This window comes from Argiope bruennichi, chromosome X2 (assembly GCF_947563725.1).
Source record: "Argiope bruennichi chromosome X2, qqArgBrue1.1, whole genome shotgun sequence".
Taxonomy (NCBI): Eukaryota; Metazoa; Arthropoda; class Arachnida; order Araneae; family Araneidae; genus Argiope; species Argiope bruennichi.
The window spans coordinates 112,432,358-112,450,104 of NC_079163.1; the positions used below are offsets into that span (position 1 = coordinate 112,432,358).

General features: G+C 28.5%; 1 protein-coding gene across 1 annotated transcript in view; it reads left to right on the top strand.

The window, feature by feature from the left end:
* Positions 1–15,343, top strand: part of LOC129960174 (sodium- and chloride-dependent GABA transporter 1-like) — a 111,585-nt gene extending 96,242 nt beyond the window's left edge. Inside the window, exons 6-13 of the mRNA XM_056073380.1 lie at positions 526–629; positions 2,277–2,401; positions 2,582–2,694; positions 5,310–5,441; positions 9,114–9,216; positions 9,660–9,760; positions 12,316–12,483; positions 14,030–15,343. Of these exons, the coding sequence (XP_055929355.1) occupies positions 526–629; positions 2,277–2,401; positions 2,582–2,694; positions 5,310–5,441; positions 9,114–9,216; positions 9,660–9,760; positions 12,316–12,483; positions 14,030–14,128 (945 nt within the window). The 3' untranslated portion in view covers positions 14,129–15,343. The remainder of the gene's footprint in view (positions 1–525; positions 630–2,276; positions 2,402–2,581; positions 2,695–5,309; positions 5,442–9,113; positions 9,217–9,659; positions 9,761–12,315; positions 12,484–14,029) is intronic.
* Positions 15,344–17,747: the final 2,404 nt, after the last annotated feature.

The following is a 17,747-nucleotide window of genomic DNA, read 5'->3' on the forward strand; positions in this document are numbered from 1 at the left end:
TCGAAAGAAATTAACTCGTACTTCATGTTTTGAAAATCAGTTAGTGCCATCATATATTGAAAATGTCTGATAAATGAAGGGTTTCAAAGATAATTTCTTATATAAAATTTACATTATAGAAAGTATTTATATATTAAAAAGAAAAAAATCCTGGAATTGTTTATGCCATAAAAAATGAAAAATACTCAATTAAAATTCATTGCATCGCTTATAAAGTCTCTTATATCCTATCAAAATGTCGTATGCTAAATTTGCCAAAATATTTTATTGATTTAAGCTGCTTTGAGAGCAGATGTAGCTAACCAATAAAAGGTTTATATATAATTGTTGTATTTTGTCACAAAATGCTGCATGTCATTACTGGTTCCAGTTGTTACATTAAAATTTCTTATGTTTCGCTGCTCGCTGGTTTTGACATGCGACATTTTGATATAAGAGTGACGATATTCTCTCCAATAAATTCACGAAAGGCCATTATATTAAGATATTTTCATTTTTATGTTTGTTTTCTTTCATCACTTTTAGGTATGGATAGATGCTGCTACTCAAATTTTCTTTTCTTACGGTCTTGGCCTAGGATCTCTTATTGCCCTTGGAAGCTACAACAAATACAGTAATAATGTTTACAGGCAAGTGTTTGATTTTGTATGAAAATTTATATAATGCAAATTCTATAGAAAGAAAATTTTCTAGTATTTCAGACAAGAATAGCTGACGTATAAAGCGAGAAACTTCATTAAACTAGTTTTCATGCATTTATAGAATTTTTCTATCTACATCTTCTTTTATCTACCCAATGTTTAAATATAGATTATATTTCGGAGTTATTTTATTAAATAAAGTTCTAAAATTTTCACAATTTTTTTGTTATATCATGATTTGCATAACTTGTATTAAACCAATCTGATACCTGGCGGGCAAATTTGAGTACTAAAATAAATAAATGAATTCAATTGAACACAAAATAATCAACTTCTAAAAAATAAACAAAAAACTAATTCCTCGATTTTTTTTCTTTTTCCTTTGCTTAATTTTATACGTTTTTATACATTTTTCTTTAATTATTTTTAATATGATGTAATAATAAATTTTCTGGCATTTATTAACTATATCTGACTGTTTTTGGGAGGGAAGTTGGTATTAAGAAAATAAAAGGAACAATGGGATTTTTCGGAAGTAGTTTCGACTCGAATTTCAAGGGCTTCATTCTGGTTGTTTTCCTGGAATAAGTAATGGCAATCAAGGCATCAAAATGCATCAATATATTTATTATAATACTCTAAATTATGCAGGATAATTGAAAAACAATCATACGGTTTAAATTCGTTAAATTTCAAAAAATATTATAACTATAAAAATAAAAAATAAATCATGAAAAGCGGAAGCATTTCAGTTTTCTTTTTGAACATTTACAAAGTTTTTATACAGTCTCTTTCTGTTAAGTGACAGCCATCTGTACAGCACATTAATTTCCCCATAAAACACTGGAACATGTCGCTATCACTATAGCAACTGTATGAGGAGGGGTTTCACACGTAGTCGGCGTCGTAAGATCTTCCGAACATTTGGATAAAGAATATTGGGGCACATCATTATCTTGAAATTTCTTTCAAAGTAACAGTCGTTATTTTGTGGTTTCACGCATAATCGTCTTTGCAATACCTTACAAACACATGTGGATGTAAAATCTCTAGCACAAGATTAACAAAAATATAGATTTCTGTGAATTAAACGCAGAACAGTCTTTATATCTAAGCTTTACATCCTTTAAAACATTTTGTTTTCCTTGCCTTTTTACTTTTTAAAAAATCAATATCTAACACAGAATATTCTGATGGTTATTTGTTCCAGTTTTTCTTCGGAATCCTCTTTACAATAACCTGAAGCAATTGAAAACGATTTCACAAATTCTAAAACAGTCAACCATCTGCTCGTTAGTCGTCATTTTGAAAAACGAAACATGGGAAATAATCATTCCTTATATTCTATTGCTTTGGGTTCCATCTATTGATTATGCGGAAAACGGAACTTATAAAAATCGAAATTCTTTTTCTAACCCTCCCCCCGAGCAAAAAAGAGTGTAATTAATATTTTTGCATCTCAAATATATACTATATTAAATAGCTTTAAAACTATAAATATGATGATTGTTTTGTAATTGCTCTTTTATGGTATAATTTTTAGAATCTTCAGCAAGAAGAGAACATTTTTTCTTCAATTATCAGATTTATATCTTAAGGAGAAATTTTAATACATATGTTTCTTTCTTTTTTTAGGGATTCCTTGATTGTCTCTTGCATCAATAGTGGGACCTCCATGTTTGCCGGATTTGTCATTTTCTCCGTGGTTGGATTCATGGCACATGAGCAGAATAAGGCTGTCAGTGAAGTTGCTGCTTCAGGTAAATTTCCCTAATCATCCATTTTATTACACAGTGGTTTTATTGAAGATTTGTCTATTCTGAAACTTAAATAGATATATGTTCAATTACTTTTACTCTGAAACTGAGATTGTTAATTTCTAAGTACTTGAAATAATTTATCCTATAAAATAACATATGATGTTTTTTTTATCCAACTAGGTCCTGGTTTGGCCTTCTTAGCTTATCCATCGGCAGTGCTGAAACTTCCTATATCTCCTCTATGGGCTGTGCTTTTCTTCCTCATGATATTAATGTTAGGTCTTGACAGTCAGGTGAATGAAAAATAGTTATTCGTATAAATCACTGCTCCATGTCAATGAACCAGAAGCAATTAAAACAAAATAGTGAATTCTGACCAAATAGGATTTACGTAAATAACCGTAAACGCTTAGGTAAAATAAAAATGTTATTTCAATCTCAGCTCTTTAACACGGATAAATTCGATTCCAAACGAACAAATAAAAATTTAAATATTTTTATATTTTGTATTCTTATTAGCAAAAATTCAAGAATTTTTTATTTTTTATTTTATTAATAAATTATCATAATAACGAAATAAAAAATAAGTAGACTATGTATTTTTGAGGAATTATATGGAATCTAATTCAAATTCTAAATGCATATCATTGTAAATAAACCATGAAATTAATTTATAGAAAAACTTCAAATTTTAATCATTTACTGTAATTTAATAAATGTTGTCTTTCTTACAAAGAAGGACAACTGTTTAAGTGGAAATTAAAAGTTAAATTTTCGTATCATATATATAAATATATATAAAAAACTACCTCCAGTTAAGTAGTTTAACTCACATCAAAATAAAATTTGTCTCTAGAATCTTAAAAGAATGCACAAAAATATTATTTTATCTTTAATGCTTCCGATTTTAATGGTAAGAATATATTAGCTTATTTTGATTGTTTGACTTCCAATAGTAAATAAAATTGATTGTCAACAGTGCCACAAAAGATATTATTTTTCCCAAGTCTTCTTTGTTTCATTATTTCAGTGATTGCATTTATTGACATCTGAACAGTTTACAAGTGCATTTCTGAATATCCGAAAAATAAAATAGAGTGATAACAATAGATTACCGCTCTTCGAAAAATCTTGATTATCGTTAAACAAATTTGTATAAAAAATATGTTCATTGCTTCTAAAACACTTACAAATGGCAAAGCAATGCAAATCTTTCAAATATAGTTTGTTATTTTATTATGACTTTGTTTGCATAATTTATTTATCGCTGTGTTACAGGGCGTCGTTGTTGAAAAATTTATTATTTTGATTGTATAGATAATAATCAAAATAATTAGATACATTTTTAATGAAGTATTTAACGATCAGTAATAAATATAGTTTAAATTATTAAGCACTTTCTCCAACCCTTCAAGCGGAAAAGTGAACTTTCTCATTGGGATAATTGAAAGGTATGTTTCTTTTTTATATTCAAGAACTTAAGAACTTCATAACGGTACCTTGGAAAGAGGTAGGTATTTTAAGTATTTTTATTCAGAAAAGATAATACTAAATAATTAACTTTTTAAAATAATGACAACGACGCTCACTGTTTCGTATAATACAGCAATAGAAATGGAATTAAAATGCAAATTAGAGTATCAGAATTTAAAATGGAAAGTTAAGAAATGGTGAAGAGTGGTTATTGCTAGCTGAAAGTTTTAAATTTCAGACTGAATTCTTCAGTCAGTATTTTCTAATTGATTATTTTCTTCTGCATATAAAAATGTATAACATATAAGTTTTCATGCATTTTACTTATGACCATAGTGTTATAAACTCAAATGTTACTGAATGTTGTATGACTTTTTCCAGCTACACCTCTTCTGGCACCATTTTATATTTTTTGCTGGAAATGCACGTGTGTGACATGTTGTATGACGGTATTATATGATTAATAGGATTTAAGACATAATTAATATGAACTCGGAAATTTTTTTGAATTGCTTTAAAAAAATTTTAATATGGTTTTTCTTTGATATTTGAACATCAATAAAAATATTATCTTTTAACACAAACAAACAAAATTAAAATTTTAATGTAATTTATAATGACTTTTTGATTATTTCATCATTATATTATATGATAATTAATTTAATTTAATTTTATTTTTAAATATCATGCCAAAGAGTACAGCGTATTATGTGAAAGCTGACTAGAAAACTAACGAAATAATGAAGCCATTCCGCAAACAATTTTTATACATAATTATTTTCTTTGAAATGCAAAAATAAATGTAACCTGAAATTAGAAATATTCCATTCAGGACTAAATTTCAAAAATTTCTTCTCTAATAATTTTAAAATGTTGAGATAATCTAAATTTGTGAAAGTTGTCTAAACATTAATTTATTTTTCTTAGTTGTATACCTAAAAATAAATGCTATGTTGCTTATTTTTCAAAGAAAATTCAAAAATTAAATTCACATAATCATATAAGTACTAAGGTGTAAAAATTGTAGGCATTATATTTAAATTAAATCCAAACAACACAATTTTAAATAACTAAGTTACAAAAAGCAAATGAATTTTGTTTCTAAATTTTTTAGTGATAGGTAGTTTTACCTTCTTCAACGTTAAATAATTTTTATTTTGATAATAAGAATATTATCCATCGTTCATTTAAAAATTTTGAAAATGTAAATAGTTTTGTCGCTAATGATTCACATTTCGATAATGATCGTGTCAACAAATATGATTTGCAGTGAATTATTTTTCACCGCTTTTGAAATAGATAGTAGGCCGGCAAAAACAGCTCAAAACAGCTGAAATAACTCATTAACGGTTGCTTTGTTTCTTTATTCCTACAGCACCTGCTTTACGTAGATGTGTTTCTTTGTGTTTTAAAATTGTTTATATTATCTTTTTAGTTTTGTACTATGGAAGGCTTCATCACAGCTGTTGTGGATGAATGGCCTCGTCTACTCAGACCACACAAAGAAATTTTCATTGCACTTGTTTGCGTCGTTTCCTACATCATGGGGCTCTGTTTTGTGACTCAAGTAAGATCTAGAGTGTTTTTTGCACCTGTTTTCAAAGATGGTAAATGAATTAGAAAAGTTCGCCAAAAATTACATCTCAGCTATTTTATTACCAAGATAAAAACATTCCAAATTAGATCATGATCATTCAACTTCTTTCTGATTATTGAGCCTTGTAACCAATTACATTTGGCGGCATCACGAGACCAGGGCTTTCAGTTAGATTTCCGAGTCAAGCTTCTGATTTTATTCAATAACAGTTTTTCAGCCAGAAAAGTTTTCTAAATTGTTGATCTTTTTTTTTGAATGAAATGCGTTGCAGGTTTCCGATGCTGCCAAAAATATTCTGTTGCGTCTCGATTGATAATCATTTGAGAATTATTAAAGAAACAAATATATGCAGAAATACATTATCTGCTTTCTTATTAAATACAAGGTGTTCAAATTGAAGAATCTCTCTTTGGGATGCCCTAGCAAGATAAATAGTGGAAGTAACATCTTCATGTTTGGAAGATTTACATATCACCATAGGAAATTGATTGGTGCAAAAATATTAGTTTAGACAAAGGTCGCTAGGTGAAAATGGGGCACTGCAGTCTGTTTACGGCTAGGAAAATATGACATTACTAATAAAAAATAGAATATGAGATGCGGGTAATTAACTTTATTATTATTTTTTACATAAAAACTGTCAGTCTTACAAAAATCTTAATAAAAGCACACAAAGATTTCTCAGATGGTTTTCAATGTGTCCACTGTGATCCAGGGCCAATATATGATACCAAGTTACAGTATTATTCACAGCGGCGTGTGACTGATTGGGACCAATATTACGTACGTGTGAAAGGATCTGGTTCTTCAAATCTACCAGATTTGCGATGTTTCCTCTATAAACTTGATCTTTGAGGTAACTCCGTAGTCAAAAATCACTAGGAGTTAAGTTAGGGGAACGTGGATTCTATCTTGAAGGGAATTCACAATTGATAATGCGAGCATCCGTAAAATGATATTGTAGCAATTGTTGAACCTTATTTAAAATGTGAGAGGACGTACCATCTTTTTCGAAAGTTGTTGTAGCGATGCATCGCAGCTTCTGGAGTTTTTGAATGATCGCCCCTTGCAACATGTCCCGATAAGGTGCTGAAGTTACAGAATGTGTTTTTGATCCTTGAGATGTGATTTTCTTAAAGAAAAGTGATTCAATCAGAAAGATCGCAGTAAAGAGGATTCATAACATGTGGAGAGAGCAGGATGTTTTATCTGGTGAAGATTCTCAATGCACCAGATACAAAAATTTTGTATTTTTCCCTTTTCTGATATATGTACCCTTCAAATCCGTTCAAAGACGTTGCGTGCAATGATTTTCTTGCCAGGGCATCCCAAATAGGAATATATGTTCTTTTGCTCCAAAATATAAATTGCTTTTACAGATTTTATTTCCATAATACTTCAAATTACTTTTTTTTTTTTACATATTTAACAAATTGCGGATGATGCTACCTTCAAACTTAATACAATAAACGATATCCTATGGTTAGAATGACACATTCAAAGTAAACTACATATTTCCTTATTTTTCCTCGCTTTTCATCAGAAAAAAAATACATATCGTGTGAGCATCTAAGATATAATTCATCAATTTCCCTTTTTTTGTGAGCAAAACTCTATAAAATCTGGGACTCTAGCCTAAGATGGGGAAAAACAAAATCTGAAAAATAAATATAATAAAAAATTCTGAATCAATGAAAGAAACAAAAATATTGCATTTTTAAAATAAATTTAACAATTTATTTTTCGCGCGGATATAATGATCATCATATTCTATGAAGAAAAAAATGTGAAAAAAAAATTCTGAAACTTAATTTTTGAGCACTTAAATCTAATTAATCTTATTTTTTAAATTGAATTAACCAGTAATAAGTGAAAATTGGATATCAATTTATAATAAAGAATAGAAATTCGGAAATATCAGAGTATATTTTTAACGAAATTTTTCGAAATGTAAATGAGAGTTGGACATTTCACTGAAAGTATATCCTTTTCCAAACTATGCATAATTCTTTATATATTTACTCCTAGGTCTGCAATTACCATCTTTTTCCCCGCAAAACTTCTTACTCTATTTGCTTAAATTCAGCTTATGATTTCAAAATAAATGTTCACTTCAAGTTCGTTCAACGCTCTAAGATTTTCATAAATATCCATATTAAATATTATTCATTCATAAATGAATGAGTTTAAAAACGCATCTATTTTACCGAGCACACATCATCACTGAGTCGATTAAAGGATGAAAGGAAAGAATTTCTATTTGTGGAACGTTTCGTAGCGTTTTATTTTTAAATTCATTTCACAACAAGCAACGTACCATTTATAAAAACTAGTATATTCTACTAAAAACTAGTATTTTCAGCAGAATCATTGCATTGTTGAATTGATTCTCAATAGGAACTGCATGCAGTACGTTTGCTGTTTAAAAAGTTACTGTTGTTGTTTGTTACTGTTATCCACTTCATAAGGTTAAATTTATGCAATTAGTCAATGCTTTCTTTGAGAAATGTTAGCTAGTCAAAAATATTTACAAATTTGAGAATAAAATATCTTTTTTTTTCAAACTATAATCTATCTGCCAAGTCAGATCAGAGTTATTTAACAATTCTAAACACATCGTACTTTCCATATACACTGTTTAAAAAATGCTGTTAAAGAATCAATACATGTTTAATATTATATATGTTCGATGCAATTGTTTGATACGATAGCGTGTGTTTCTACCTGAAATTTGAAGTCTTTCGTGGCTAATTCTCATAGCCAATTTAAATTCATCTCCTACTTGATATTTAATACGGTCAAACAATTATAATTTATTAAGTGGAGAATTTGAAGTTTTTCGTGACCAACTCTCATAGCCAATTTAAATTCGTCTCATACTTGATATTTAATATGGTCAAACAATTATAATTTATTAAGTGGATAATTTGAAGTCTTTCGTGGCCAACTCTCATAGCCCATTTAAATTCATCTCCTACTTGATATTTAATATGGCCAAACAGTTATAATTTTTTAAGTGGAGAATTTTGATGTGATACTGTATTCTAAGAGTGAATTTCAAATATATCTATGTCTAGTTTAACTTATTAAAAGTTATGTTTCATCAGTCTGTTGTAACAGGATTCGTACGTTTATTTTTCCCTTTGAATTTTCTCTACTGATAAAATATGGCATTTTCTCCCAATTTATGAGGAGGAATTATTTTCCCCCAAAAAACACAGGTAGCATGGGCTACTGAATAATTTAAAAGAAAAATTGTTATTTTGTGTAGAATTAAACATCCCTTATATCCCTTTCAAGTTTTAGATTAAGAATCATTTCATAATTATTCAAAATACAAATTTAATAAAAGGCCAATGTGTATAATCATTCTAATTCAGATCCAAGAAAATACAAGGCACGAAAAAAAAATGCAACTGTTCCCAAATTATCAAGGAAATTGCTCTTAAATTCATTCAAACATGGTTTTTCATTAATTACATCATAATAAAATGAAATTAATTTACGATAAATTATTTTATGTGTACAAATATATTACCAGTAGATTAAACCCATAATCAAAATATAGAATTGGTTATTCTACGTAGAGCTATGTTCAATTTCTTTTATTCTAAAGATTTATGCTATCAACGTTTTTCATAGGGTGGAATGTACGTATTCCAGTTATTTGACTACTACGCTGCAAGTGGGATCTCACTATTGTTTCTTATATTCTTTGAAGTTACGTCCATATCTTGGTCCTATGGTAAGAATAAATCAAATTATATTTGCCATTGTTCTTCAAAATATCTTTCGTATGTATGAGTAAATACAGTAATACCCATTTTTATATTGTATGGAATTTATAGGATTTAACGGTTATTATATGTATATGATTTTTAATGGATAGAAGATAGTATAAATTATAAAATGTATAAAATGCCAAATCAAAAAATACATAAAAATATACATTCTTTTAAATAAAGAATATTTCTTTACAGTTACAGATATTTACATGAAAAATATTAAAAATTTTTTGAATATGTTATTTCTCAAAATAATTATTTTTAATTACATGTTATATATTTATAATCTAAAAGCTTTAAATATGGGAACAAATATGTTGATATCACCGCTCTATGTGCCAATTTTGATAATACTAAATAAGGAATATAAGTCAAAAGTAAGAAGTGAATTAACTTTTTTCAGGCGTCAACCGCTATTACGAGAATCTGAAGGATATGCTGGGATACTACCCTTGTTTTTGGTGGAAGCTTTGCTGGGTATTTTTTACACCATGCGTTTGTGGGGTAAGAAAAGAAATCACAAATAAATCTTATCTTCTTATAGTTTTCTACATGTTTTGTGTTCCCTCTTATATATCATATATAAAATACAATATATATATATATATATATATATATATATATATATAATATAGACACAGAGAGAGAGAGAGAGATAAACTCACATTATTGGAAGCAATTCTTCTCTTTAAAAAAACAATTTTTTGGTTAAATATTAGTTACTTAACCTTTTAACAACTGTTAAATTATAACTATCTAATGCCCAAACCGTATTTGTATGGCTAAAGAAATTCTGATCAAATATCTAATTTAAAGTATAAAAGAATCAAAGAGCAAGAAATATTTTTTAAAAATTAAGATCAAACATAGATTTGGAGGAGATTTTTCATTTGCATTTTTTATTATTTTGTGCAAATCATATCTTTTATACACATAGATATATTACTGTAATTCATTACAGAGTACCGAAATTAAATTTCGACAAAAAAAATTATTCATTTCTTAAAAATTATTCTTTGGCATCAAATATTGAACTGAGAAGCAGAGCTTTCCCTTCTTTCACAATAATAGAAATATAGAAAATTCACAATATCGAAAATCAATCCTTCACAATATAGAAAATTTATTATGAGCGGAAATTATCACACAAGTCTAGATGTATAGAAAATTTCAGAAATGTTAAAATATGTAAGAAAGAGCTTTTGGAGAAAATAATTGAATTAAATGAATTTTTTTTCTGTATGAAGTAGCTGAACTAAATAAAGTTTTTTCACATAAAAGAAGTTGTTGAAATATTTCATTTTTACCTAAGTGAATAATATGTGTTTAAGAGTATAAATTCATTAATGAATTTTAAATCAGGTTGTAACTTTTTTTAATATATTTTCTTTTTAATAATTAGCTGGAAATCTACAGTCTTATAAAAAGCGAAATTGGTTATTAAAATTAGTTAATACATATTCCAGAAATTTTCTATAGGAATTCCTTTTTGGATGATCATCGTTCTCCCGTTGAACTATTTTCAAAATTCGATCCTGACGGATTCATTAGATACAAAGGTTTCTCAGCATCCAGACCAATTTACAATAGTATATATTTTTTTCCTTGTTGAAAGACAGTCTCATCTAAAAAGTATCTTTTAATAAAATTTTTAGCAGAAAGAGTATTTGACCCAAAGAATTACAGAACAATTTCAAATCGTTTCTATTCCCGAGCTTAAAGATATCGAAGCAGATACTTTTATACGTTTTTTGAAATTAGTGATTCAAGCACGATTTTAAAAGTGTGAAGTATATTTATTATTTTCTGAAGTGTAAATTTAAATTTGTCTATGAAAAATTAATATCTCACTCGGACTGTCATTGAAGTAACACTCGGTGTTGAAATTCCATTTAAAGTTGTGTTTATTGTAATCATTTTGATGTAAAATATTGACTCCGACCTTTTTTGGTATCTAATCCATCAAAGGAAAGGAATGGAAATTTAGTTGCTCTTGTCTTAAAATATAAAAATTTAAACAAAAGTATGATTTTATTTTCTATTTTGTATTCCTGTCTGAAACTCTGAAGTCATATATAACCTTGTTAAACTAATAAGTGAATTTTTTTATATTTATTTCTTTAATAATATACTCTATTTATCAAGAATTTTAAAACTATATCTGGTATTATTCTTGAGAGATTTTGTGATTTTGAATTACTAATAATAACAAGTCTCCCTTAGCTGAAATTTCACTGCACACCTGCATGAAGGCGTTTGAGTTGGGATATATTTAAAAGTGATTTTTGGCTTGTTTTCTGATCAGAGGATCTTACTTCCCGTCTTATATTAACTGAAGGAATATGGAAAGAGAACAACTTCATTTTTATAGAAGAATATGTTAATATTATATGGAAAAGTAGTCCAAATATGCCTGTAAATGAAACGAAATGAATCACTTCTGGGGATAATTTCTACTAAGTTATTCATCCAATCATTTTCGATAGAAAATAAGTTTCATTTGAAACCTTAATCTTACTTAAATAATATTTCAAATCAAATTCATTCATCTAATATTTTCTGGCAATCTCTTTCAAAAAAATAACAACAATTCTATTAAATTATATTATTAATTTAAATTATGAATTGATTCAAACATGCAAAATCTTAGAGCTTCTACTGCGCTATTACATTATTTGATGTCAAGATACATGTCTTGTGAATTCAAGAACATTCTTGTACCTTCTAAGTACTTTCTTAGTCCTCTAAGACTGGCTATCAGGCCTTCATACCCTAATGAACCTCTTCCTGTCACTGTATCAAGAAACCTCATTCAGACATAATAATAGCTCTGATAATAATAATAATAATAATAAGATAATAGATAATGGAAGATACATACATATTAATGGAATTCAGAATATGTATGTATCTTTCAAAAAAGAAATAATAAAAGATTTCAAATTAATATGAATTTGTGATATGTAAATTAAAATTAATAACTGTATACAGTTTAAATTCTGAACTTATCGCAACATCTCAACAGCTAATTTTTAAAAATATTTTTTTTTATTCTTTAGGGAGTGTTTTTGTTCAGTATGGTACAGTACAAACCTCTGGATTATATTGGATATGTATACCCGTGGTGGGGTCAAACTATTGGATGGCTGCTTGGTTTGTCATCGATGCTTTGCATACCAAGCTATGCTGCATACAAGTACTTCACGACTGAGGGTACATTTAGAGAGGTAAGCATTACAATATTCGGCATCGTGAACTTATCTTGGTCTCGGCATATCAAAAGGGAATTTGTTAACATATCATGAGATGAATATTTGATGAAAGTATTGCAATCATGTTTCAGGCAATTTGCAAGATTTAGCACACTTATGCCAGCTACAAACTGCTGTTTTCTACATTGTGGGCCGAAATCCAAAGCACTTTCCAAAGCTGTACTTTCGAATGAAATATTCTAATCATGCAATTCCAGTCAAAGACAACATTATAAATCAGTAAACATATCAAGGTTTTGTTAATTTTTTTCCATGAGAGATTTCGAAATTGTTATTCGTAATTTTCCTCGAAGGATTTTTACTTTTCTTTTTACGCTGCTATATTGTATTCTTGAGCCTACTTCCACAATTGAAAAGTTCTGTAAATTCATTCTTAAAATAATAGAATTCTCAAGGCTTATTAATAAGTTAGATAGTAATTATAGATATTCTTACAATTTTCTTATAAATCAATTTCGAAATTTTAGAAGAGACAAGATTAATTTTCAATGAAATATTTGATCAAGATAAAGCCAAAAATTGAATTAAATTTTGTGAGTCATATATAAAGTAACCTGACTTAACTGAAAATTTTACTGTGTTCCCAAATATCTGAAGAGAAATTTCTTTTTAGCCCTCATTGAATAAACCAGTGCATTAAATATATTTAATAGACACTCCAAAGTGTTTATTTGGTAGGCTGCATTTTATTATGTCGTTACATGCATAACACTTTGGATAAAAGATAAATATTTTAACATTTTGATGGATGGATGTGTAATGTATATTTTTATTGAGGATGATATGAATCACACAAGTCTTAAACATAAAATAATGGCAGTATTTATGATATATTTTCGAGATCTGTCTCTAGCTTGTAAGTAACCATAACGTTAGGTCACGGCTGTGAAGGTGTTAATTTTCAAGTTCATTTAAAAGTAGCCTGTATGTCAAATTCTGTTTGCAATGAAAGTTGCAAAGTAAACGAATGATGATTATCATAATTGAAGAAAAGTAGCTGTATCAATGGTAAAAGCGAGATATTAACAAAATTACAGAGAGGTTCTCATTTTTTAAATCAACGCAAATACACTAAGACATTATAATACCGCAGAATCGAAGTTGAAAAATGGACCTCCATGAAAAAAGTAAACTCCTTATGCTACTTTCACTTAGTAGAGCTGAAGTTAAATATTCCGATATTGTTTACTATTCCCAGCAGTTACTGTGAATCTTGTTTGCTCACTTCTGGATCTTTTCCATGTGTATTGCCATATTATAAGAGATATGACATATTGTATTGTATGACATATTATAAGAGTAACTATCTCTTCTGTGCCATACTGCCACTTCTAAATGATTTGAATGTCCAAATATTACACAATCAATATGATTATACGAAAAGCAATGGATGACAAATGCATGGGTGGTTAGTTGTGTTTTATGGCACGAAACCCCTAATCGATAACAACGCGCCTTTCATATTTTTTTTTATCGCTTAATTGTTTTTCTTTCCTTTTAGCGTATGAAGAATCTCTGCAGACCAGATATCAATATCCAAGAAGAAATTCGCTTAAGAAAGATCCGAGAAGAAGGACTGAATGCCGTCACATCTGTATAGAAATGCTTTCGAAAGCTACATCGTCATTGTCAGAAGAGCTAACCAAAGAAATAGATCGGAGCTCTGCAAAGCATGTCGAGCTCTGAACTTTACCACCTCAAGACTCCTTTATATGTACAGGCATATAATATCTGCAAGGACGATCAGCAAGACCTCAATGCATAAAATAATAGCAAAAACACATAAGACGGAGATTATTACTTTTTAAAGTGAATTAGAAGAGAATTTCGCCAGAGGAGCAACTGAAAGGATTTACAAAATATCGGTGTTTGATTTTCATGTGTACAGTCATTTATTGGAACATTTTTAGAAAGTTAATAAGCAATTTGGTGAAATACTGTTATCATAAGAATTCTTGGTTTTCTAAGTGTATTTCAAAAAATGTATTCAATGTATTCTCGATGTCTCACAGCGCCTTCTGAAGCACGTGAAATCAAAAATATTGTAAAAAGTAAACGTATTTTAAACTTGACTTAATTGTTCTATATAAATTTACTGTACTAGTTGTAGTTCAAACGATAAAAGAAAAATTCTGATGATAAAAATTTGGTAAAGTGTTGTTATCATAAGAATTTCTTTTATTTTCTAAGCTTTATTCAAGAAATATATTCTATGTATTCTTGATGTCTCACGCAGTCTTTTAAAGCGCTTATAATTTAAGATTCATTTTTTTAAAAAAAACTTGTTTTAAACTTCAGTTAAAATTTATTGCAAGATTATAATTCGAACATAGAAAGATAAATTCTTATGGTAATAATTTGATACAATTTTTTTATCATAAGAATTTTAAGTATTCTAAGTTTATTTCAAGCCATGTATTTAATATATTCTTGATGTCTCACATCGCCTTCTGAAGCGCGTATAATTAAAGATTCTTTTGTAAAAAAATGTCTTATAAATTTGATTTAATTCTTCTGTTAAAATTTATTCTAAGGTTACAGTTCGACCAAAGAAATTTATTGATTTCTCCTATTTATGATTTTGAAGATTAAATCAATGTAAATAAATATATTCAAAGTGCTTCTGTAAAAAACACTGTGGCTGTGTTAGAAATTAGCGATATCAATCATTTTCTTTTCATTGTAGAACTTAGCTATTCAGATATCTTTTCAGGTTGTTCATTATATTTCAGCTCAAAAGTTTTAATCTATAATATTTCTTTTACTGTTTTCATGTATTTATCTACTTTTTAAATAAAGAATTAAATCAAATTTGTATCTGTGCCACACATTTATTTGCCACATTACAAGTTGTAATTAGTATTTTTGAAGAGTACTTTTCATAGCTACATCCATTTTCACTAATAAAAAAAATTCAAATGATAAATTATATATGTTCTGGAGTGGTTGACATGCTTTCTTTTTAAAATGAAAACTAATTAAACGATTACAAGGATAAATATTTTCTAATTTGATTTAATACCGATAATTTTAATAGTGGTCAATAAATTTACAGGAAATATATTTGGTGTATACTTTGAAGGATCTATTGTAAAAATTGCTAGCTATATTTCATTTCCTTCTCCCTGCCAATAGATGTTTTAGTATTTACTGTAATGCTAGCTTCTTAAATGATAGAATATACATTTAATGTTAATGCTTTGCATTACAAATTAGCAATAATGATGGAATTCAACCAGCTTGTGAAAAGTGAGCGGATTCTTTTATTTTTCACCGGCATTTCACCAGAAATATCCCTTTGAGGTTTTATTTATTGGCAAGATATATGTTCAAATGTTCACGATGAATTTTTGATTGTTTCGTTCAGTGCCATGATTATATATACATCTTTTAAAAGATTCGATTCCAAACTAACTAGCTTCTTTCGTCGGCTTATCAATCAGAAAAAGATTATATTATCGAAATTCTAATGATAATTTTCTTTTGAGATAAATCCTATAATTTGATATGTAGATTGTCTTTAATCTTTATTCTTGGATAATTTCTAAACGTCAATTAATCCTCCTTGACGCGACGTTACTTCGTTGAACAAATCAAATTAATCTGGTCCCCCCTCTCTTTACTCATGCCCCCCCCCAAATGTTTGTAGATATAGTTGAAGAGTTGATTTCCTTTACTAACTCCGCTTCCCCTCAAGGGCACATTTCCCTAAGGTGGGTACAGGTGTCGCAATCCCGAGAGATCCAGCGTTCTTAAATTATCTTAAAGCTTGGATTAATATGTTTTGCAAATAATTCTTTTTTCAGAAATTCTGTTTATTGTATGACTAAAATCTATTGATTTCGTGTGCTAGTTTTTGATCATGATTCATATCAAAAATATTTCAGATAGAAATAGTTTTTTCGTGGAATAATACCTATGCGCATGATAACTTTCATATGATAAATTGCTTTTAGAGAGTGAGTTCATTTAATCATTACAATGTGGTTTGTTTTTGCATTCTTCAGTTAATTCCTGTGCTTTTTTTTTGTTAGATCTTATTGATAAGGACCGCTATCCGGGCTTCTGTTTCTAATTTATGTAGCATTCCTAAATTTTGAATTAGTTTTCAATAATTATAATATGAATAAATCGAAATAGTTAATGGTTATTGTCTGATAGTAAAATCTGAAAATGCCGATACTGGTTTTAAGTTAATGCAGCATTTTGGATTACGGTAGACATTTTTATCAAACCAATTTGAAAGTGCTTATCATTTAGCTAGCGACTTTGAAGGTAATTGTTGAAACTTGGAATTTTTAAATTTTCTCTTAGTTTATTGAATTCCTTTCCTTATCTTTGTCGAATTTATTATCATTGCGTTTACCTTCTGAATATGACATATACTAACATTTTATAATTACATCCTTGATTTTTCTGAAATTACTATGCATACGATTTTCAATAAAAAAAATAAGAAATTTGACAGAAAACCTTCAAATGAAAGAGATTTTAAACTATTCAAAAATTTTAAAAGTGGTCTATTTTGAAGATTCCAAAACTATATATTAATCTACAAGATATTTTATGTTTTTATAGTTAGGTAAATAGCTATATCATTAATTATTATCCGAATGCAAGAAGTTAGGAGAAACAGCATACTTTTCTCTTTTATTTTACGTAAATTGATTTTATTTGTTTGATTGCAGTTTTTGTCTAATACCAGCAAACTTCTTTTTGATGTCTATGATATATATTAAAAAGTTTCGATATTTGAGTATTTCATATTGGGTGGTAAGGCTAAAAGTATCCAAAAAGTATGGCTTTTGCATTACGGAACTACCCCTTAGAATATAATAGCCCTCCATAGAGTGCCCCCCTCACACTTCGAGATGTTCGTAGTTTAGAATGTTCAGCTACATATGAATACAGTAGTCTAGCCAGCAATTTACATGAGGGCCAAAAACATGCTCCTTTTTCTTCGTAAAGCGCATAATTTTGGGATGCGTTGATCTTGATATGCTGGAAAATTTTGCTGTTTTATAAATTCCACCGAGTTTTCTGTTGCTACACGATTGGGCTCTTCTACATTAACACTGAGATATTAACGCGTTTTTGAATATGAAATTTCCTGGAAGTAGAATTGGAAGAGGGGGCACAATTGCCTTGCTGCCAAGGTCTCAAGATTTGACTCCATTAGACATAATTTATTTTGATACTTTTAGCCCGGACATCCTGTA